At 44.9% G+C, this 24,544-nt stretch overlaps 1 protein-coding gene across 5 annotated transcripts in view; it reads left to right on the forward strand.

Moving 5' to 3' along the window:
- The window catches only part of LOC137532532 (C4b-binding protein alpha chain-like), a 732,640-nt gene that overhangs the window by 685,401 nt on the left and 22,695 nt on the right, over positions 1–24,544 (forward strand). For all 5 annotated transcript variants that reach the window (XM_068253140.1, XM_068253166.1, XM_068253147.1 and 2 more), the window contains one exon: positions 14,251–14,287. In XM_068253140.1, coding sequence (XP_068109241.1) covers positions 14,251–14,287 — 37 coding nt within the window. The remainder of the gene's footprint in view (positions 1–14,250; positions 14,288–24,544) is intronic.

A 24,544-nucleotide genomic window follows, 5' to 3' on the forward strand; every position in this document is an offset into this window, starting at 1 on the left:
GAGCAGCTGTTTTGCTGGGGTCGGGGGCGGCGGCAGCAGAGCCCGGAGATGGAGGCCGGGGCTCTTGGTCTAGTCCAGTTCCGGCCACGTGGGTGGGCAAGCGGCATGCGGCGGCAGCAGCCAGGACTCGTCCGTCGGGGATGGTGCTGGCAGCAGAGTCTTCACCTTCCGATGTGCAGTGTGTGGTCGGCGAAGGGAAGCACAGGCCTCTCCAGAGGTGATGGGGGTCAGAGGCCTGGGGGAGGCCGGCAGCTACGGAGGAACCATGTCTCAGATACTGCAGGAGCAGTGACAACGGGTTTGCTGGGACGTCAGTGGCGGCGATCCTCAGTAGGGTCCGCAGTAGTGGCAGACGGACTTCCGCGCTGCAGCAACGGGTTGCTGGGACGGTGGTGCCGGCGATCCTCAGTAGAGCAGGCCGGGCAGCGTGGCAGTGAGTACTGGGAGTTTTGCTTGTTGGTCGAGATCCCGCAGTCACTCGTTAAGCATTTACACATTTAAAACACTAACTAACTAAACACACACTAAACACGCTAAAACTAGACTAAAACTAGACTAAAACTAGGAAAATTGTCGGGAGCCGATGTGACCGAGGCTGCACACGTGGGTAGTGTCTTGCACTGCCTTAAGCGTCCTGCCAGAAATGACCTTCAGCGCAGCTGGAGGCATTGTCACTGAGAAGAGAAGTCGGCTAAGTCACAAAAGTGTTCAGTACCTCACCTTTATCAAAATGAAGAAGGCATGGATCCCGGAGGGCTACTGCCCGCCCCAAGACTAAGTCAGTCCCCACACACAGCATCTTGTCATTTACACAGAGGGTTGCTCTATCGCGCGGACACGCGCGTAGACAGGACCTTTATGCTGGGAGGAGGCGCGTCAGCTGACCCGCTGGTCGGCTGATGTCAGAGGGGACTCACACCGCTCTGGATTGGTTGATTATTGGTGGGCACGGCCTCCTCTGTTTCTTAAGCCTTCTCTGCTCACTCGCAACCTGTCTGCGGTTGCTAATACATACGTGTTAGCGCTCAGACCTTAGACTAGTATCCGGTGTGCTTTGATCTGGGAGGAAACCAGGGATTTCACACAAGACTAGGATTATTGTTATTACTGTATATTTGATACTCTGTGTATGACTATGGCTATCTCTGACTCTGCTCTTGCTTATTGATTCTGTACCTCTGCCCATCTGATCTAGTTGCTGAAACACTGCCTGAATATGTACTACTCTCTTGCTTACTGATTCTGTACTGTATCTGTCTCTTAGTTGCCGAACCCAGCCTGTCTTACCTCTCTACTTACCAGTGGGCCCTTGCCACTGGTGAGGTGTTCTAACAGTTCCCACCAGCTCCTTTGGTGAGGTTCTGCCAAACTAGTCAGTTACTGTGTTCTAACAGTACCCACCAGCTCCTCTGGTGAGGTTCTGCCAAACTAGTCAGTAACTGTGTTTTATAGTACCCACCAGCTCCTCTGGTGAGGTTCTGCCAAACTAGCCAGTTACTGTGTTCTAATAGTTCCCACTGTGAGCATATGGCGTGAGGATATGGATGATATATGTGGTGATGACGATATGTACAGTAATACGCAGGACATGGCGACTATTTATGATATTAGAGGTAACTGCCATCTTGTTTGTCTGCTATGTCTCACATGTGTATTCTGCTTTGAAGCGATTGTCATCTGGCTGTACTATTTCATTGTGAGGAAATTAAATTATTGGTGGAGGTGCAAACTATATCCTGTAAATTACATCTATTGGAAGATGGGAAATCTCTGCAATTAGGGACTGTCTACCTAGCCCGTAATTAGGAGATGGCTAATCAGGCCAATAGCAGCCGTATCCTTACCTTTGATCGGCTAGGAAATACTGTCAACAATGTGTTTGTCACCTGTAACTTGGACTAGGGAAGTCTTTTCATGTATGTGCTAAAATACACTTTTACCTGTGGAAATTAAAGATGGGGAGAGGGGAATTGACTGGAAAGTTGATTAAAACTAGTTCCTCCCCTTCCCAACGAAATTGCAGCCTCAAGGCAGATATCCCAGCATAAAAGGCAGGGGGCAGATACCTAAAATCAGTCCCCTCCGGACGGTAACTGCAGCTGGACTCCCGGCCCAAGCTAAGTGGGCTCCTGGTCCAACCAGAACTGTGTCCGTCCACAAAAGTCCAAGGTTCTTCTATCTGGATCCCTGTTATTTTGGTAAGCAAATCGCTTTGTGTGTATCTTGTAACTTTTATTTTGTAACTTTTTTACTTGTTTTTTGTAAATCTTTTGTATATTATTTTCTGCACTGTTCCACGTTTTTCCTGGAATATTAAATTGTTATTTAATAAGCTTGACTTCTGCTGTACTAAACTAACACTCATAGCCTAGAAGAGACTGAAGTGTAACTAAGTTAATGCCTGATTGTATGATTGAGCGACACTACCGTATGAGATTGTAGTTGCATTGTGTGTATGGGGCACTTCTGCGTTCGACAGCCGAGTGGGAAGTCTAACAGTATTGTTCGGAATGACTGTTAGTGGTTTTGCTTCACTACAGTGTAAGATTGCAACTAAGTGTGTGTGCGTGGCGTTCTCGTATTCAGCCTAAGCACAAAGCTGACCCAAATACGAAAACGCAGATTGCGTGTTGAGCACTCAACCGCAGAGTGGACGTGTCTAGCAACGGCTAGTGGTGGCAGTGGGAAGTGTTTGAGGGGTCCCAGCCTTGTTTGTAGCTTGAATAAGGCTGCTCCCCGCTTGATCTGGTCAAACCCGCAGTCGGGAACCGTATACGCAGGCGTGCCGCGGGCTTGTTCCTGACACCCACCAGCTCCTCTGGTGAGGTTCTATCTATCCGATACTGTGTTCTAATAGTGCCCACCAGCTCCTCTGGTGAGGCCTAGTTATTCTACTCTGTTACTGTTGCACCAAGCACTATACACTATTGCATTATCCTGTTAGCTATATTTGCATTATTGGTGATTCTGCAGATCACCATATAATCAGGTATAGTGTCGGTATTATTGGTGATTCTGCAGATCACACATAATCAGACATCTGTGTTGCTACACCGATCGTTACAGTTACTTTTACTAACTAGTATTGTATTGTGTCGATTTGAATTGTTTGTTCCTTTTTATCTCTTCCTTCCTCTCAGAACACTAACATTAATTAAACCCCTTAACCCTTATCCCTCCCCAGTCACATCATTTCCCTTGAGTACACAGAACTATAATCAGGGCCACTTCCCTGATGTGGACCCGAACCTGAAATGACAATGCAAATTATCATAAAACAATCAGTAACATGAGAACAAGCGAGTTGTAGGCATAGATCGAGTTAAGTGATGGCCAAACGACCTAACGTGCCTTGTAGATCTTCCATGGCATACCAACTGATATATTTAAAGGGTTCCATCAGAGTCTTGATGTCAGAGCTAGTACATGTAGATACAATAAAAGGTTTCCATCTCCTGAAGAATTTTTTTTGAACTCTTTTCTTTGTGGAGTAATGTTTCTATTTTCTCCATTGCAAATAGTTCTAGCATTTCTGCCTGTAGATCCCATGTAGAAGGGCTTGTGGGGTATATCCATCTGTTGAAAATAGCTTTACGTGCGGCACAGAGTATGATGTGAGTTAAGTCAGATGGTGCTGTCGTTTTGGGAGTGGGGTCTGTTTTTACAGGTACAATGTTGAATAGAAACAGCAAGGGGTCCTTAACAAGCGTTTTTTTGCATATTTGATTTATATAGGAGGTCACTTTAGACCAGAATTTCTCTATTTTCGGGCAGGCCCAAATACAGTGATATAAGTCTGCTTGTGAGTGGTGACATTTTGGACATTTAGATTCATATTCCGGTGGTGGAGTAACAGGGTTGAAATTAAATGCATATTTAGCATGATGCATAAGTAAGAAATATTACTCTCTCCAGTTCTCACTGATGACAAGTTACCGGATTCTTAGATAAGCTTCACACATGCTCTCTATAAGTTGTGGGTCCTGAAAATACTTAGTCCATCCCTTGAAACATTTTGAGACACTCTTTTTTCCTTGCATTTGTAGTAAAGTATGATGAATAGAAGATAAGGATAAATTGTCCAAGGTTAGTTTGATGAATTTGTCAAAACATGTAATAGTGGCTATATTAGCAATGTTAAATATCTGCGAGCTGACATGATATCTGATTTGAGCAAAATTGAGGAAATGAGATCTAGGAATCTGAAAGGTTTCACATATATTGGGGAAGGTTTTCCATTTGTGTGTGTCTAGATTCAATAGTTGGCCCAAGTTAGTAAGCCCCTTTTCCTCCCATTTGAGAAAGCTGCATACCCTGAGGAAAATTAGGATTGCCCCATAATGATACGTATTTCGATAACCTCCATGGGAACCCAAATAGTTTCCTCAATTCCCTCCAGGCTACCACTGTGTATCTAAATAGGATGCTATGCTTAAAGGGGAACTGAAGAGAGAGTCTGTCATGTTTATTTCCTTTTAATCAATACCAGTTGCCTGGCAGCCCTGCTGGTCTATTTCTCTGCAGTAGTATCTGATTAAAACCAGAAACAAGCATGCAGCTAGTCTTGTCAGATCAGACTTATAAGTCTGAACCACTGAAACACCTGATCTGCTGCATGCTTGTTCAGGGGCTATGGCTAATAGTATTAGAGGCAGAGGATCAGCAGGGCTGCCAGGCAACTGGTATTGTCTAAAAGGAAATAAACATGACAGACTCCATATACCTCTCTCTTCAGTTCCCCTTTAAGCCTGGATGGAAGTGAGTACCAAGTTCCATGTAATAAACCTATTAGTGACCATGGTTCGGCAATATTTGCCTCTTATAATCAGAAAATTTAGAGGTCTGAAAGATCCAGTCACGAACATGCCTGGTTAAGCAGGCTATACCATCCGCCCTACCTCCCAAGCCCGCTGTCTAGGTGTTACTCTAGACTCTGAACTTTCCTTTAAACTCCACATCCAAGGTATTGCCAGATCCTGCAACTTCCATCTCCGCAACATCTCCAAGATCCACTCCTACCTGTCCCCTGACACCACTAAACTCCCTATCCACGCCCTTGTCATCTCCCACCTAGACTACAGCAATTATCTTTTGTCTGGCCTCCCCTCTAACCATACTGACCCACTTAAATTGGGAATGAATGCGGCAGCCAGACTGATACATTCTTCTCACCGCAGCGCCTCTACAACTCCACTCTGTAAAGTCCTACACTGGCTCCCCATCAGCTTTAGGATCAATTTCAAAATCCTGTGCTTGGCCTACAAATCAGTGCACAAGACCTGCCCGACCTACATCTCTGATCTGGTCCACAGGCACATACCAGCCTGCCCCCTCCGATCCTCCAGTGACCTGCATCTAGTCACACCACGCATATCTCAGTCACATGCACAATTGCAAGACTTCACCAGGGCTGCCCCTACTCTCTGGAACTCGCTCCCACCAGCCGTCAGACTCGCCCCCACCATTAATACCTTCAAACAAGCTCTCAAGACTCACCTCTTCATGCTCGCATACCTCCCTACACCAGCACCATAATATGTTCTGTTAGACACCCTCTCAAAAGATGCACCTATTGTCTCCACCCCCACCCTTTAGATTGTAAGCCTCTGGCAAGGCCCTCCTCCCCAGTGTTTCCAGCTTGATTATGCAATCTTACTGACAATCACCCCTCTTGTGGACTAGAACAGTCTCTATTTTGACCTGTAACACTGTATTGTTATCAAATCATTTGCATGAGCTTGTTTTGTTGTGAGTTTCCGTATGTTCTACCTTGTATGTTAATCTATTTAATTTATCTATTGTGCAGCGCTGCGTAATATGTTGGTTGGCGCTTTATAAATACAATAAATAATAATAATAATAATAATATATATATATATCTTCTGATGTCAGGGATTCCTAGACCTCCATATTCCTTGGATAAGGATAATTTTTTTAGAGATATTCTAGCCCTTTTATTACGCCATAGGAAGTTAGAGATTGCTTTGTGTAGTTGCTGTACCTCTGCATGTTTAAACAGAAGGGTTAATACTTGCATGGGATACAGCAACCTCCCAAAAGTTACCATTTTTATCAGTGCTGCCCTGCCCATGAGATGCAAAGGTAAATTGGCCCAGTTTTTAAGTTGATATATGATATTCTTAACCTTCCTGGCGGTAACCCCGAACGTAGCACGCCGATCGTCGCCGCCGCACCGCGCTCGATCGCCGCTATCCGCCGCGCCGCCCCCCCCCCCAGACCGTGCGTTGCCTGGCCAATCAGTGCCAGCCAGCACTGAGGGGTGGATCGGGACTCCCAATGACGTCACGACGTTGATAACGTCGGTGACGTCATCCTGCCCTGTCGCCATGGCGACGGGGGGAAGCCCTCCAGGAAATCCCGTTCTTTTAACGGGATTTCCTGATCGGAGATTGCCGGAGGCAATCGAAGCGGGCGGGGGGATGCCGCTGGACAGTGGCTATCATGTAGCGAGCCCTGGGCTCGCTACATGATTTAAAAAAGTAAAAAAATAAAAAAGACTGCTGCACTGCCCCCTGGTGGATTTTAATAGACCGCCAGGAGGGTTAACCAATGGTGTGATACTTAAATTGTATAAAGAGTGGGGATCTGGTCTAATTTTGATGCCAAGATAATTAATTGGACCTGAAGTAACCTTTACTCCCCAATCATAATGTGCAGGGATGGTGGCTTTTTTGTATAAGAACATCAGCTCACTTTTAGTAGGATTAATGCGAAAACCTGACAATGCACCTACTTTGGATATTAATGTTAAAACAATTGGAAGCTGTTGATTAGGATCATTGAGAAAAATCATAATATTGTCAGCAAATATATCTTGTTGTACGGGGTGGTTATTAATGAGAATTCCTTCATTATTGCTCATAAGTAGTCTGGCTAGCGGTTTTAAGGACACATTAAATAAAAGAGGCGACAGAGGGCAGCCCTGTCTTGTGCCTCTGGAAATATTGAATGGGAGTGAGAGATGGCCTGGTAAATGTATTTGGGAAAGAGTTTTTTTTTTTAAAAAGTCCTCTGAGCTCTGGGGACTCGGGGGACGGGGGGGCCGCAGCAGAAGGCCTGGCGGGCCAAATGTGGCCCACGGGCCGCCAGTTGGACAGCACTGCTCCACCCACTTTCCTGAATCTCATTAACCCAGAGACCAAGTGTGCCAAGTTTGAAAATCCTGCGATTAAAGGTATGTACACACTTGAAAGATTAATGAAAGATCACAGACCAATTTTACCCCCTTCCATGTAGTATGAGAGCCATACTCTACACAGTCTATTCTATGGAGCTGCACTCCCCATCAGACAGAAATCTTACCCCCCTTCCATGTAGTATGAGAGCCATACTCTACACAGTCTATTCTATGGAGCTGCACTCCCCATCAGACAGAAATCTTACCACCTTCCATGTAGTATGAGAGCCACACCTACACAGTCTATTCTATGGAGCTGCACTCCCCATCAGACAGAAATCTTACCCCCTTCCATGTAGTATGAGAGCCACACCTACACAGTCTATTCTATGGAGCTGCACTCCCCATCAGATAGAAATCTTACCCCCTTCCATGTAGTATGAGAGCCACACCTACACAATCTATTCTATGGAGCTGCACTCCCCATCAGACAGAAATCTTACCACCTTCCATGTAGTATGAGAGCCACACCTACACAGTCTATTCTATGGAGCTGCACTCCCCATCAGACAGAAATCTTACCCCCTTCCATGTAGTATGAGAGCCACACCTACACAGTCTATTCTATGGAGCTGCACTCCCCATCAGACAGAAATCTTACCCCCTTCCATGTAGTATGAGAGCCATACCTACACAGTCTATTCTATGGAGCTGCACTCCCCATCAGACAGAAATCTTACCCCCTTCCATGTAGTATGAGAGCCACACCTACACAGTCTATTCTATGGAGCTGCACTCCTCATCAGACAGAGATCTTACCCCCTTCCATGTAGTATGAGAGCCACAGCTACACAGTCTATTCTATGGAGCTGCACTCCCCATCAGACAGAAATCTTACCACCTTCCATGTAGTATGAGAGCCACACCTACACAGTCTATTCTATGGAGCTGCACTCCCCATCAGACAGAAATCTTACCCCCTTCCATGTAGTATGAGAGCCACAGCTACACAGTCTATTCTATGGAGCTGCACTCCCCATCAGACAGAAATCTTACCACCTTCCATGTAGTATTAGAGCCATACCTACACAGTCTATTCTATGGAGCTGCACTCCCCATCAGACAGAAATCTTACCCCCTCCATGTAGTATGAGAGCCATACCTACACAGTCTATTCTATGGAGCTGAACTCCCCATCAGACAGAAATCTTACCCCCTTCCATGTGGTATGAGAGCCATACTCTACACAGTCTATTCTATGGAGCTGCACTCCCCATCAGACAGAAATCTTACCCCCTTCCATGTAGTATGAGAGCCATTCCTACACAGTCTATTCTATGGAGCTGCACTCCCCATCAGACAGAAATCTTACCCCCTTCCATGTAGTATGAGAGCCACACCTACACAGTCTATTCTATGGAGCTGCACTCCCCATCAGACAGAAATCTTACCCCCTTCCATGTAGTATGAGAGCCACACCTACACAGTCTATTCTATGGAGCTGCACTCCCCATCAGACAGAAATCTTACCCCCTTCCATGTAGTATGAGAGCCACACCTACACAGTCTATTCTATGGAGCTGCACTCCCCATCAGACAGAAATCTTACCCCCTTCCATGTAGTATGAGAGCCACACCTACACAGTCTATTCTATGGAGCTGCACTCCCCATCACACAGAAATCTTACCCCCTACCATGTAGTATGAGAGCCATACTCTACACAGTCTATTCTATGGAGCTGAACTCCCCATCAGATAAAAATCTTTGCAAGATGCTGCACACACAGATGCTGTACACATGCAACAGATCAGTATCTGCAAAAGATCTGCTCCTGCAAAAGATCCATTCCTGCAAAATGCATTCATAGTCTATGATATCTGCGGATCTCATACACACCTTGTTTAACAGACTTCATCTGCATATCTGACAATCATCTGCAGATCTGAAGATCCATCCTGGTGGATCTGATCTTCTGCACTACGCTATGTGTCGCTAGCATGGCTGGGTGATTTATGGGGGCACAGCAGAGCGCAGGGGTGGGGGGGGGCCTGGGGGAAAGCAGTATAGCAAAAGAGGTGGGGCATTATATGCAGACCCAGCCTATGTGTGCTAATAGGATTATTAGAACCCACCTTGGGTTCTCTATAAGAAATTGGGCATTTGCACATGATCCCTCCATTAGGTCCCACCTAGAATGCAGGCAGTTTGCCCTGCACGATTGATGCAGCGAAGATCTTGCAGCATGTGTGGTGGTAGTGAGTGCTGCAACTGCATGTCGTTCTGTAGTGTGTACCAGATGGCCTGGTGTGGTGTTTCCTAGAGGATTTTGGCTTTGTTTATATGTTGGTTTTATTTTTTATTTTTTTTAGACCAATTAAAAGCATTAAGGTGCTACAGGAGTCCTATTTCTTTTTGCCTTTTTTGTAGCAGGATGGGGGAGGGGGGGGGGGGGGGGGTTGCTCCTGCTTTTTTCTCTTAGCAGCAACACACCATATGAGTGGATAAACGTTTCAATAGTGCACAATAAGACAATGCATTTCACGAGTAGAGGAGCCCACACTCGTGACAGCTGCAAATTTAGGCAATTATTATTGACCTGAGGAGGCGGGCCAGTACCCATGAAACTCGTTTGGCCTCAATTCACTAAGCTTTTTCAAACACTTTATCAAACATTTCATAATGTACCTCATGGGTAAAATCTAATTTTGAATTCACTAAGATTTATTGAATGTTTTATCGATAAAACATTACGATGAAACATTCAATAAATCTATAACACCTTAGTGAATTCAAAATTAGATTTTACCCATGAGGTACATTATGAAATGTTTGAAAAGGTGTTTGATAAAGCTTAGTGAATTGTGGCCATTGTCTTATTGTGCATTATTAAAACGTTTATCCACCCATATGGTTTGTTCTTTTATGGAGGTAAATGTGGCCACACACAATACAATAAAATGATCAGAATTTACAGCAATTACGATAAAAAAGATCGGATTTCCTGAAAAATCAAAAGCTTTTTTTTTCATTCGAGCAAGAAATACGATCAGATTTCCCACTTTTATTTGATATAAGTCAACCGGGAGTGGTGGATTATTCTGATCAAGTTTTCTGCAAATTGAATGGTGTGTGGTAGATTGTCAATTTATTTATATATCCACCCAAGCAATTTTCTCAGAGTTTTCAATATTTTTTTTTTCCATAATTGGGGAAAAATTTTACACATGTGTGATACATTGTTCAGATTTTCAAATGTTACAATTAGTCAGAAAAATTGATCACAATTCTTGAATTAAAAAGATATAAAAAAAAAAATTGCATGGTATGTGGCCACCTAATACCTACTCCTATACATTATAGATTAGACATCAGAATATATTTTTGGATGCCTCCTACATTTCTTTCTAGCATTTGGTCAACCCTTCAGGGTCAATTATTGGACACTATGTGTCACAATAACCCAAGGAGAGCGACCGACCAGTACCTGCACAGCACACCTGGGATACCGAGCGGGAACAGTTATTTTCCTGTAGGCTCTGTCTGTGGATGCAGGAGTGCTACCCATTCTTGTCAGTATAAATTACTACTCTACCCTTGGCTTTATACCTTATGGTGGCTTAACACGGTACAATATAAACATTCCACTTTCCCGTTTATTCAACCAAAATGATCGAATCGAATGAAAGTAGAAGAGAATATTTTTTCAATCAAGAAAAACAAACGATTATCCCGTTTTTTTTCAATAAAAATCTGATCGGACATGTTGGAAAAATCTTTATATTTGATTTGACGGAAAAATCAAATGAAATTATCTAATAAAAAAAAATGAAAACATTGTACCATGCATGGGCACCATTAATGATACTGCACCATTGGGCTCCTGGTCTCTCTCAATACAGAATCTTGGCGGTTGGAAACTCAACCACCAGGAACCATCTCAAATCTATTATCAAGCTGGCCACTGCAATCTCCTCGCTTCCTGGATAGCATGCTGTTGCCTTTGATATGGGATTTGAGTCTTTGACCAGGGATTGAATCCCAGCTCAAGCAAGTATGTGAAACAGTTAAGAGTTTTTGGGCAAGGCTCGCTAATGATCCTGGTCACCCGCGGAGTGCGCCCTAATTGGCTGCAGCTCTGAAGCACTTTGAGGAGAAAATCATGAAATAAGCATTATGTGTCTTGTCTGGGGTTAAGGTAATAAAAAACTAGGGGAAATTTAACAGGAATGAGGATTCCCTATGATCAAGGTGGTCTCTGCCATCTCAGTGATGTCATTGACTAAATAAGGAGTTTTTGTAGCTGCCAGATGCCCTATTGTGGGAGCTTATTAGCATAGTGCCAAAGATGAGCTGCAACTGTGGGCATTGGAATAATAATATGATAGAAATGTATTATTATTGAAGAGATGACCAGAGAGTAGGGCAGACTGGAGGAGAGGATTGCTTTAGCATGCCGTGACAATTAAACATAAATGCTTCCCAATAGTCTCTGCATGGATCCCAGAGGAGAACCTGACAGAGGAGGGTGTGTTGGAAGGCCAGCCCCTCACTGGCCTCTGGTCCAATTACAGCTGTAGGGGCTGCTCACTCTGCAGTTACACCAATAGAGTGAAAGTCATAAATGTCCACAAGAGCTAGTGTTGGACGTGGTGAATGGTCCAGGTTAGTCAGGTGGCAGGGTAAGGGAGAAGGTTACATGCTAGCTTACGGATAAGGATATTTCCTGTGCTCTTCTTGCAGGTTGAGAGATCTTCCTGTGCATTCGCTGGTTCCAGTTTTGGTAAGACGGTTGGCAGATTATATACAGTACTAGCTGATTGCCCGGCATTGCCCGGGAATATATTTGGCTGGTGTTGGCTCCGCCTACTTTTTCAAACCCTAACACACAAACACTCAGTGACCAAGTTTGTGAGCTTTGCGGTCTTTGGAATCAGTAATCTGCATTGAAATGAAAGAAATCTGATTGGCTGTTTGTACCCCAGTCACTCAATAACCAACTGTACCAGGTTTGAGCCCTGTGCCATTAACAGTTCAAGAATGGTAGCAATTAAATATTCCCCTTGAAAATTTTGAAGTTTGATTCACTTTTCTGAATATTAATCCCAGTCACCCAGTAACCAGCTATGCTAAGTTTGAGAACCCTGCCATTAACAGCGAAGAAGGGCTGCAGTTTACAATTTCCCAGAAAAATCTGTTTTTAACTCCACCCACTTTTTGTAACCTTGACACACAGTCACTACTCAATGACCAAGTTTGTGAGCTTTTGGGTTCCTGGCATCAAAATTGTGCTACTGGAAGCAGTTTATCCAGCAAAGAAATCTGGCTGTTTTTGGCTCCGCCCCTTTACTGAATTTGAACCCCAAGCACTTAATGACCGACTGTAGCAGGTTTGAGGCCTCTGCTATTAACAGTGTGAGAATGGCTGCAGTTTCAATATTCCCCTTGAAAATCAATAGGTGAATTTTGATTGGCTGAAGTAGGCTCCACCCACTTTCGTGAATATTAATCCCAGTCACCCAGTGACCACGTTTGGCAAGTTTGAAAACCCTGCGAGTGTAAGAATGGCTGCATTTGAGATTTTCCCATTTAAAATGAATGGCTGAAATTTGATTGGCTCTTTTATGGTCCGCCCACTTTTCCTGGATTTGTAGCCTCGGTCAGCAAGTGACCAACTGTGCCAAGTGTGGGGACTCTGGCTTGATTACTGTGAGAATGGCAGCCTTTTAAATTTTTTCCATTGACTTGAATGGGTGGAATCTGATTTGCTGTTTGTAGCTCCGTCCAGGTGTGCAGGGGGGACGCGAGACCCCCAGAACATATCATCCCAGGTAGTAAGGGATCTGTATACCAAGTTTCGTTCAAATCGGTCAAGCCGTTTTTGCGTGATCGCGGCACACACACACACACACACACACACACACACACACACACACACACACACACACACACACACACACACACACACACACACACACACACACACACACACACACACACACACACACACACACACACACACACACACACACACACACACACACACACACACACACACACACACACACACACACACACACATCCGATTTTATATATATAGATTAACCACTTCAGGACCACAGGCTTTAACCCCCCCTAAAGACCAGGCCATTTTTAGTAAAATAGACCACTGCAGCTTTAAGTCCAAGCTGCAGAGCCGCACAACACAGCACACAAGTGATCCCCCCCCCTTTCTCCCCACCAACAGAGCTCTCTGTTGGTGGGGTCCGATCCCACCGTGTTTAAATCCTACCGTCTGATCCCACCGTGCAATCTCCTGCAAAACGAAGCCCCAGGACTTTACGCCGATCGGCGTTGGGCGGCCCATCGGCGCGACGCGGTCAGCTACAGGTTAATACATAACGTGCCGGGGATTCCTCCCCTCAAGCTCTGTACCTGACTGTGCAGCAATGCTGGTCTAGACACTGCATAATGTTTTTATTTATGTCTGTTTGTTTCTCTGTTGCAAGTCACCAGCTGCAGAAGGTTTTGTAATTTCCAAAGCTTTAATTTTTGTAATTTTTCCGGGACTGGGGAAATACAGCTAATATCAGTGACTCATGCTGGGGATACACGGGTCGATTTTGATGCTCGATTCCGCACCCAATCGTTTTCCACGCTCGATTCTGCAGGCGATTCTCTTATCTTCCTCTAGTTTTTCTTATCTTTTCCCATTGTCCTCCATGCAGAATCGAGCACGGAATCGATCGTGCGGGAGATCGGACATGTCGGAAATTATCTATCGAGCCATCTGAATCGAACCGTGTATTCAGCATTAGAGGTATTATCAGCTATGACCAAAGGCTCCTGTACTCATTAAAATATGTTGGGGTTGAGTTCATGTTTGTCACAAGGTCAGATGTCACCTCTGATTACAGGGAAAGAGAAGGGGGGTGTATGAATCCATTATCATTATCTGAGTATATAAAGGACCTGTACTGATTCCATGCCTTCTTACTTTTTATACATAATGCAATAGGATACATTGTCTATATGTTTGGTGTTTGTTGGCCAGCTCAGTGGTCCAGTATGAGGAGATACCCACAGTCATGACATCTCCATGTTTATTCCACAGATCTGAGCAGGGAGGGGACAGACAACCTCATTATGGAGTAAGTACGCTTCTCACATTGTAATTATAAAGTGTTACTACAATATTTTCTGAACATATCTGATAATATTCTCTCCAAACTGGTGTGTGCTGCAGATCACTAATCTCTGTTTTGACACCAAGCTGGTGGAGCTCTGCTGTGTGTTCCCCCTCCAGCAATCCAGTGTCTCCAGCAGTTGTCACCTTCATAGATATAGTGGTCCTTCACTCTGGGCATTATAACCCGAATTAGCCTGCAATCTCATGTCCTCATGGGGAAATAGCTATATCTCAGAAGGAAATACTGCGCATGCACGGCACAGTATTTCCATACTGGGCGGACTGGTTGGGACTCGGAGACAGGACGGGCCTGTATCAGAGGCGCACAGGACGGGCCAACCGGAGGCACACAGCCTCAAACAGAGGGAGCGGTAAGTGAAAGCTGACACCCTCCCACCAGCACAAATTTTTTTTTAGCAAAGCAAAATTGGGCTCTGGTATCCTTTAAGCTGCCGTAATAAAGAGATTCTGTGCAGTCTTGAAACGTTGGCTTCATGGCTTTTTTGATCTTCAAATAAACAAGTAAGTGACCAAGGAAATGCCAGTTATTCATTGAAAGGATTTGAGGCTTATTGTTATTAAAAAGCCTTTTCTGGTCACCTTTATTCCTCCTGGTAACAGCACAGCGATGGTACATGCACCTTCAGCCGCCCTTTCCATAGGGATAAGAGAAATCAGCCAATAATTCCTGTGTGGAGATACCAGGCCCTGAGGCCAGCAGGAGGCTGCCAACACCTTACTGAAGACATCTACAGGAAATTCTGCCTGTGTGTTGAGGCCATTTTGACAAGAACAAGAAGTTTCCAAGGACCTTCATTCTCCTCTCTTGTAGTGTGACCTGTCCAAGGACCTTATCAATCTTCTCCTAAAACTGCTTCAGGAAATAACAGAGGTGACTTTGCTGAAAGGATATTTGGTAAATATTTTTTTCTGTATTCAGCTGTTCTGAGGAGCAAATGTCTTTTTTTGAGTCTACAAAAAAAGTACAGTAGTTTTCCTTTAAAGCTCCTCTACACTGGACTCCAAACTGCTGAGTTTTACTTACCTGGAGCTTCTTTATGGCCCGTCAGGTCCATCAACATCCTGTGGGTCTCCTCCATTCTCTTGCTGTCATCCCTGAAATTCCTGCAACTGGAGCTCCATTGCACATGCGATGTCCCGTCCATGCATGTTCCACAATCATGCTCCTGTCTTCTGGAGCATTCTGTCCATGTGTGGTTCATTCTTTTGAGACCTGCAGATGCACCTTTTTCAGTTTAGTTCAGGTGGGCTTTAAAGTGAATCTTAAGCCAGAAAAAAAATGAGTTTTACTCACCTGGGGCTTCTACCAGCCCCCTGCAGCAGTCCTGTGCCCTCGCAGCCACTCACTAATCCTCTGGTCCCCCGCTGCCAGCTAGTTTCATTTTTGCCGACAGGCCCGTCAGGACTGGCCACGCATAGCTTTTTCCGCATTCCCGACTGTAATTAGCGCTATTGCGGGCATACAAAAATACGCGTTGCGGCATATCTATGCGTTCGTAATGTGGCAATGCGTATTTTTGTATGCGTTGCGGCCCGCAATAGCGCTAATTACAATCGGGAATGCGGTAAAAGCTACACGTGGCCAGTCCTGACGGGCCTGTTGGAATAAACGAAACTAGCTGGCAGCGGGGGACCAGAGGATTAGTGAGTGGCTGTGAGAGCACAGGACTGCTGCAGGGGGCTGGTAGAAGCAGAACTAGCTGGTAGCAGGGGACCAGAGGATTAGTGAGTGACTGCGAGGGCACAGGACTGCTGCAGGGGGCTGGTAGAAGCCCCAGGTGAGTAAAACTCATTTTTTTTCTGGCTTAAGTGTCTCTTTAACCACTTGAGGACCACAGTCTTTTCGCCCCTTAAGGACCAGAGCCTTTTTCTCCATTCAGACCACTGCAGCTTTCACGGTTTATTGCTCGCTCATACAACCTACCACCTAAATGAATTTTACCTCCTTTTCTTGTCACTAATACAGCTTTCTTTTGGTGCTATTTGATTGCTGCTGCGAGTTTTAGTTTTTATTATATTCATCAAAAAAGACATGAATTTTGTCAAAAAAATGATTTTTTTTTTTTTTTACTTTCTGTGCTGACATTTTTCAAATAAAGTAAAATTTCTGTATACATTTTTGTTCAAATTTATTCTGCTACAGGTCTTTGATTAAAAAAAAATCCATTCAGTGTATATTTATTGGTTTGGGTAAAAGTTATAGCGTTTACAAACTATGGTGCCAAAAGTGAATTTTCACATTTTGAAGCATCTCTGACTTTTCTGACCACCTGTCATGTTTCATGAGGTGCTAAAATTCCAGGATAGTATAAATACCCCCCAAATGACCCCATTTTGGAAAGAAGACATCCCAAAGTATTCACTGAGAGGCATGGTGAGTTCATAGAAGATTTTATTTTTTGTCACAAGTTAGCGGAAAATGACACTTTGTGACCCAAAAAAAAAAGGTTCCATTTCTTCTAACGTGCGACAAAAAAAATGAAATCTGCCACGGACTCACTATGCTCCTCTCTGAATACCTTGAAGTGTCTACTTTCCAAAATGGGGTCATGTGTGGGGTGTGTTCACTGTCCTGGCATTTTGGGGGGTGCCTAATTGTAAGCACCCCTGTAAAGCCTAAAGGTGCTCATTATACTTTGGGCCCCTTAGCGCAGTTAGGCTGCAAAAAAGTGCCACACGTGATACCGCCGTACTCAGAAGAAGTAGTATAATGTGTTTTGTGGTGTATTTTTACACATACACATGCTGGGTGGGAGAAATATCTCTGTAAATGACAATTTTTTGATTTTTTTTTACACACAATTGTCCATTTACAGAGACATTTCTCCCACCCAGCATGGGTATGTATAAAAATACACCCCAAAACACATTATACTACTTCTCCTGAGTACGGCGGTACCACATGTGTGGCACTTTTTTGCACCCTAACTGCGCTAAGGGGCCCAACGTCCTATTCACAGGTCATTTTGTTTTCTAGACTACTCCTCACGGTTTAGGGCCCCTAAAATGCCAGGGCAGTATAGGAACCCCACAAGTGACCCCAATTTAGAAAGAAGACACCCCAAGGTATTCCGTTAGGTGTATGGTGAGTTCATAGAAGATTTTATTTTTTGTCACAAGTTAGTGAAAAATGACACTTTGTGAAAAAAAACAATAAAAATCAATTTCCGCTAACTAAAAATAAAATCTTCTATGAACTTGTCATACACCTAACAGAATACCTTGGGGTGTCTTTTTTCTAAACTGGGGTCACTTGTGGGGTTCCTATACTGCCCTGGCATTTTTACAGGCCCAAAACCGTGAGTAGTCTGGAAACCAAATGTCTCTGTGAGAAGACGCGGAAAAGCCGCATGTGCTGCTAAGGAGGCGGCTGATTCCGCGTCCAATGTGGCGGTTTGCACGCGGAGGCGTGCGCTTGGTGACAGAGCAGAACGCGGAAAAGCCGCCGCATGTAACAACAGTAAGGCTGTTGGTTCCGCGTCCAGCGCGGCGGTTTGCACGCGGCAGAGTGTGTCTGGTGTGGCTGAGTCTGTTAGTGCACACAGGCTTAGGAATACACACGCGCGCGCTGAGAGGCAGAACTCTTATACTGGGCAGGGAGAGTCAGCTGATCACGCCGATCAGCTGACTCCAGAGCAGGATACTATTGGTTGAGCAATTAGTGGTGGTGCTGGAGAACACTACTCCATATATAGTTCCTGCTGGCCAGTTGCAAGTTTTCTGCCGTTGCGAACACTACGTGAAAGCACTCAGACCTTAGTCAGATCCAACAGTGTGTTTGAACCAGGTGGACCTGGGAATTCACACTGAGCCAGATTACTTGTACTGTTATTCTGTTTATGCTTAGGCTAGTTCCAGGGTGTAGAGACCACGGACCTCACACCCAGACTACGGAACTGTATTGTCATTTGTGTTATACTCCAGACTAGTTCCAGGGCGCTGAGACCACGGACCTCACACCCAAGACTAGGGAACTGTATTTGTGTTATTCTCCAGACTAGTTCCAGGGTGCTGAGACCACGGACCTTGCACCCAAGACTAGGGCACTTGTACGATCATTCTGTTATACCTCAGACTAGTTCCAGGGTGTAGAGACCACGGACCTCACACCCAGACTAGGCATTGTTTGATATCTGTTATGACTTATTTGCTTTCCTGACTACTCCTCTGTCTTCTGATTCGGTACCTCGCATTTCTGATACTCCGTTGCCAAACCTTGCTTGCCCTGGATACCGAATCAGTCTTCTGTCTTTGTACTTAATCTGTCCGTGTGTTACCGACCAGGTGTGCCCGACCTCGAGAGCTATCTCTCCTCTTAAAGAGATAGTCTCCAGATCAGATAGTGACATCCACCTTCAGGTGTCACTCACATTCTGGTCTTTCCTATCTCTAGCCTGACTCCACCCCTTGGAGAAACTCAGGCTGCCGGAAGGTTCCTGTGTCCTCAAGAGCAGTATTCCTTTACTGCCTATTATCACCTGCTCGGCAGGTGCATTACTAAAAGTACTACTGTTACACCAAACACTCACATACCCTTAGGTGTCCAGAGGTTAGCAATATATCTGTATTATCGGTGATTCTGCAGATCATCAATAATCAGGTATATATCTGCATTCTTGATGATACTGCAGATCACCAATAATCAGATTCTCTCTGCGTGCTGACACCAATCGTTACAGAACGGCAGACCAAACCCAAATAGACGCACTTCACAGCCATCTTAATGCACTCACCACCTTGGTGGAAACTTTCATCCGAGTGCTAGACAGTCACCAGACTCAAATCAACGCTTTGTCTGGGACGGTGCAAGTTTATCAGACGGCTGTGGATGCAGTGCGATCTCCTCCTAGCACAGACATACGCATGTCTTTACCTGAAAGGTTTTCTGGCCACAGATCTGACTTTCGGAACTTTAAAAACCAAGTGTTATCATACTTTGAATTGAGACCTAATTCTTCAGGAACTGTAGCACAAAGAAATACATTTATCAAGACACTATTGTCAGGGGATTCCCAGACGTGGGCATATAATCTCCAGCCAGGTGATAGTGCTTTGGCCTCGGTTGAGGCATTCTTTAAAGCTATGGCTATAATTTATGATGACCCGGACCCTGCCTCTACCGCTGATCGGAAGCTAAAGACATTATGGCAGGGCAAGGGTCCGGTGGAAAATTATGCAGCTGAGTTCAGGAAGTGGGCAGTTTCAGCTAGATGGGACTCATTCGCACTTCTGGACTGTTTTTTATCAGGGTTGTCAGACGCGGTCTCTGATCTGATGTTGGGTCACCCCGAGCCGAAGTCTATTGATGAGGCCATTTCATTAGCCATCAGAATTGATCGTCGCCTACATTATCAGAGACAGACTCGGGGTAGGAACGATGTGAGATATGTTTCCTACACCGCGCCTCAACCTGATTCATTTCCATCTGATACATCACCACCCGACTCACCTCCACCAGAACCAATGCAGATTGGGCGGTCGAAGTTTTCCCAGGTGGAGCAGAAGCGCAGAGAGACAAAACAACTCTGTCTATACTGTGCAGAGGAGGGTCATAAAGTTCAGAGTTGTCCCAAACGGTTGTTTCCTCTAGATGGTAAACGTCTCCTTCTTCCTTGTACTATATCGTGGAAGGATAAGACAGAGACCACTGAGGCCTTCATTGATTCTGGCTCAGCAGCTAATTTTATGGACTATGAATTTGCTAAGAAATTGGGGATTCCGATCTCCCCACTAAAACAACAGATTCGGGTCACTGCAGTGGATGATTCCCCTCTGCAGAGTAATCACCCTCTCTCCCAGACCCCAGACTTGGGGGTCACAATAGGGGTGTTACATAAAGAAAGTTTAACATTTTTTGTGTTACGAATGGCAACCTCCACGATCATTCTTGGCATGCCATGGTTACAAATTCACTCGCCTCAGATCAATTGGGCTACGGGTCAGCTAACAAGCTGGTCTGCCCGTTGCTATCATCATTGTCTGGCAAAAGTAACCTTTGGTAAAACCAAGATTCACATGGAGGGATTGCCAGATCAGTATTCAGAATTTGCGGACGTGTTTTGTCCCAAGTTAGTAGATAAACTTCCTCCCCACCATCCTTTTGATTGCCCCATTGATCTCAGGTCTGGTTGTATGCCCCCTAGAGGTCATCTCTATAATTTATCTGGGCCACAGAAATTGGCCATGCAGGAATGCATCCGAGAGAACTTAGCTAAAGGTTTTATCCGCCCTTCTCGGTCCCCGGCAAGGCCAGGGTTCTTTTTTGTGAAAAAGAAGGATGGAGGCCTCCGTCCATGCATTGACTATCGGGGCTTAAATAAAATTACAGTAAAGAATCGCTATCCTTTGCCTTTAATAGACGATTTTTTTACTCAAGTCACCAATGCTAAGATTTTCGCGAAACTGGATTTAAGGGGTGCTTACAACCTGGTGTGGATCAGGGACGGTGATGAATGGAAGACGGCCTTTAACACGCCCGACGGGCACTACGAGTACCTGGTGATGCCCTTCGGGTTGTGTAATGCCCCGGCCGTCTTTCAAGAGCTGATTAATGAAGTCTTTAGAGAAGTTTTGGGTCGATTCGTCTTAGTATATTTAGACGACATACTAATCTTCTCGTCCAACCTTTCACAGCACAGAAAGCATGTTAAGTTTGTGTTACAGAAGTTGAGACAAAACATGCTGTATGCTAAGCTGGAGAAATGCATTTTCGAAGTGACCTCTGTTGCCTTTCTGGGGTACATAATTTCAACCTCCGTTCTCTCTATGGACCCTGGGAAAGTTTCAGCTGTTTTGGAGTGGCCCCAACCTGTGGGACTGAAGGCTCTCCAGAGGTTCCTGGGGTTCGCCAACTACTATAGGAGGTTCATAAAAAGGGTACTCTACGGTGATTTCACCTCTCACCAGTCTCACAAAGAAAGGGGCAGATACTCATCACTGGTCCCCTGAGGCCCATGCTGCTTTCTCCACTCTGAAGAAATTGTTCTGTACTGCACCCATTTTGAGACATGTCGACACCACCTTCCCCTTTATCGTGGAGGAAGATGCCTCAGAGGTAGGGGTAGGGGCTGTGCTGTCTCAGCGTTCTGGGTTGCAGGGAAAGTTACACCCCTGTGCCTATTTTTCACGTAGGTTTTCACCCGCAGAGAAGAACTACGATATAGGCAATAGGGAACTTCTAGCCATACATTACCTTCATGTTCGCTGAGGAGGAGGCGCCTGGAGATGGCAGCCTCGGCAGCTTGCTCTGTCTTTCTATGTTTGTTTTATGTATTTTTGTTTTTCAACATTGCCTTGTGCAACCCAACCCGGATAACCTTCACCAGTGAACAACTACTGAGCATTCGGAACTTAGCTAAATATAATCTACCCCTGGATATTTCATCTACTCTTGATCTTCTGGGGATTCTGACCAGTGGAGCTACAGTGCTGAACCAGGCAGTGAGGCTTAGAAGAAGAGGGAAACGCTCCGGGATCCAGACTCGCTTTCGACGCAGAGGACTGCGCTCTCCACTACCTGGAATCATACTCTCTAATGTCAGGTCCATATGCAACAAACTAGATGAGCTTCAACTACTGATCAGAACAAAGAAGGACTTTTATCTCTCTGCGGCTATTTGCTTCACAGAAACTTGGCTATCTGAGCTTATTCCAGACAACGCTCTGCCGATTAATGGATTTACACTCTACAGATCTGACCGGGACCCACTTACTTCTGGCAAAACCAAAGGTGGAGGACTCTGTTTCTATATTAATGATAGGTGGTGCACGGATGTTACAGTTATTAAGAGGACATGCTCGGCTGGGCTGGAAACACTCTTCATAAACTGCAAACCCTATTATTCACCCCGTGAGTTTTCTTCATTTATTTTGGCTGCTGTGTACATCCCTCCACAAACATGTATGCAGCCTGCGCTCCAAGATCTCGCAGATCAAATCACTGAGGTGGAAAGGGAGTACCCAGATTCTTTTTTTTATCATACTAGGGGATTTCAACAGTGCTAATCTTTCCAAAGAACTCCCCAAATACAGGCAACATGTCACAAGCGCAACTAGAGAAGGTAAGACACTTGATCACTGTTACACTACGACTAAGGACTCGTATCACTCTGTCAGCAGGGCAGCTTTGGGGAACTCTGATCATGCTGTTATACAGCTTATCCCAACATACATCCAAAGACTAAAAACTGCCAAACCTGTAGTGACCACAGTTAAGAAATGGACTAGTGAAGCTGTAGAAAAACTGCAGAGCTGCTTTGATTTAACTGACTGGAATTTATTTAAAGAATCCTCCAGTGACCTAAATGAATACACTGACGCTGTGACATCATATATTACCTTTTGTGAAGAGTCCTGCATCCCCACAAAAAAGTGCACCAGGTACAATAACGATAAACCCTGGTTCACATCACATCTTAGGAAGCTGCGCCTCGATAAAGAAAGGGCATATCGTACAGGCGATAAAGTCCTCTACAAAGCTGCGAAATACAAACTGCAGAGAGCCATTACCGCCGCAAAAAAAGATTATTCTCAAAAACTTGAGGAAAATTTTTCTAACGCAGACTCATCCACAATATGGAAATCTCTACATGAAATTACCAGCTACAGGAAGAAATCTCCTCCCCCCTCACTACATAACCTGCAGCTTGCAGATGAACTGAATACATTTTATTGCAGGTTTGACACTACTAACAAAAGCCAAACACAACAAGTCAATTTGCATCTCTGCCACAGGCAAACTGAACACTCTTCCTGCCAGCCAATGTCTCCACCCCCTGCGGTGCCTCAGCAACTACACAACACAGGAGGCCAGACACAATCTGCTAACCTGTCCCCAGATGTGCATGCTCTAACAATATGCCAATCAGATGTAAATAGACTCTTTAAAAAACAAAACACCAGGAAAGCAATGGGACCAGACGCTGTGTCTGCGAAATGCTTGAATCTCTGTGCCGACCAATTAGCGCCTGTATTTACAGACATATTCAAAGCATCTCTAGAACTCTCAATTGTTCCTGCCTGTTTTAAATGCGCAACTATTGTACCAATTCAAAAAAAAACAAAACCTACATGTTTAAATGATTACAGGCCTGTTGCCCTGACATCACTGGCCATGAAAGCATTTGAAAAACTGATAATGACTTATCTGAAATCCATCACAGATCCCCTGCTGGACTCTTTGCAATTTGCCTACAGACCTAACAGATCCGCAGACGATGCCGTGAACATGTGTATGCATTATGTACTACAGCATTTAGATAACCCAGGAACCTACACCAGGATTTTATTTATAGATTTCAGCTCTGCATTTAATACCATAATTCCATCACTGCTGCACAGCAAGCTCTCCCAGCTACACATACCTGAATCCCTCTGCAAATGGATAACCGACTTCTTAACCGACAGAAGACAGCGTGTTAGACTTGGTAAACTCACATCAAGCTCTCTGACAGTCAGTACTGGTGCACCCCAGGGCTGTGTGCTTTCCCCACTGCTGTACTCACTTTACACCAATGACTGCATCTCCACAGATCCATCTGTTAAGGTTCTGAAGTTTGCAGACGACACAACAGTTGTTGGTCTCATTCAAAACGGGGATGAGTCTGCATACAGGCATGTGGTGGGACAGCTTTCCTCCTGGTGCAGCAGCAACAACTTAGAACTAAATGCTCTCAAAACCATGGAGATGATAATAGACTTTAGGAGATCTCCCCCCCAGCACCTCCCCTTAACCATAAATGGATCCACAATAACCCAAGTAGAGTCATTCAAGTTTCTTGGGTCCACGATCTCAAACGACTTAAAATGGGACAACAACACCGCCACTATTGTCAAGAAAGCACAACAGAGAATGTACCATCTGCGGCAGCTGAAAAAGTTTGGCCTACCTCAAAAGCTAATGGTGCAGTTCTACACTGCAATCATCGAATCCACCATAACATCATCCATGACTGTATGGTTCAGCTCCTGCTCAGCATTAGAAAAGGGGAGGCTGCAGCGCATCATCCGATCAGCGGAAAGGATAATTGGCTGTAGCTTACCTTCCCTGCAGGATCTTTACACTAGCAGGTGCAGAAAGAGAGCGACCAAAATTGCCTCTGACCCCTCTCACCCAGCTCACTCCATCTTCCAGCGCATGTTTTCAGGAGTAAGATTCCGGTCAATCGCTACCAAAACCTCTAGACACAGGAACAGTTTT

The sequence above is a fragment of the Hyperolius riggenbachi genome, chromosome 1, assembly GCF_040937935.1.
Source record: "Hyperolius riggenbachi isolate aHypRig1 chromosome 1, aHypRig1.pri, whole genome shotgun sequence".
NCBI lineage: Eukaryota > Metazoa > Chordata > Amphibia > Anura > Hyperoliidae > Hyperolius > Hyperolius riggenbachi.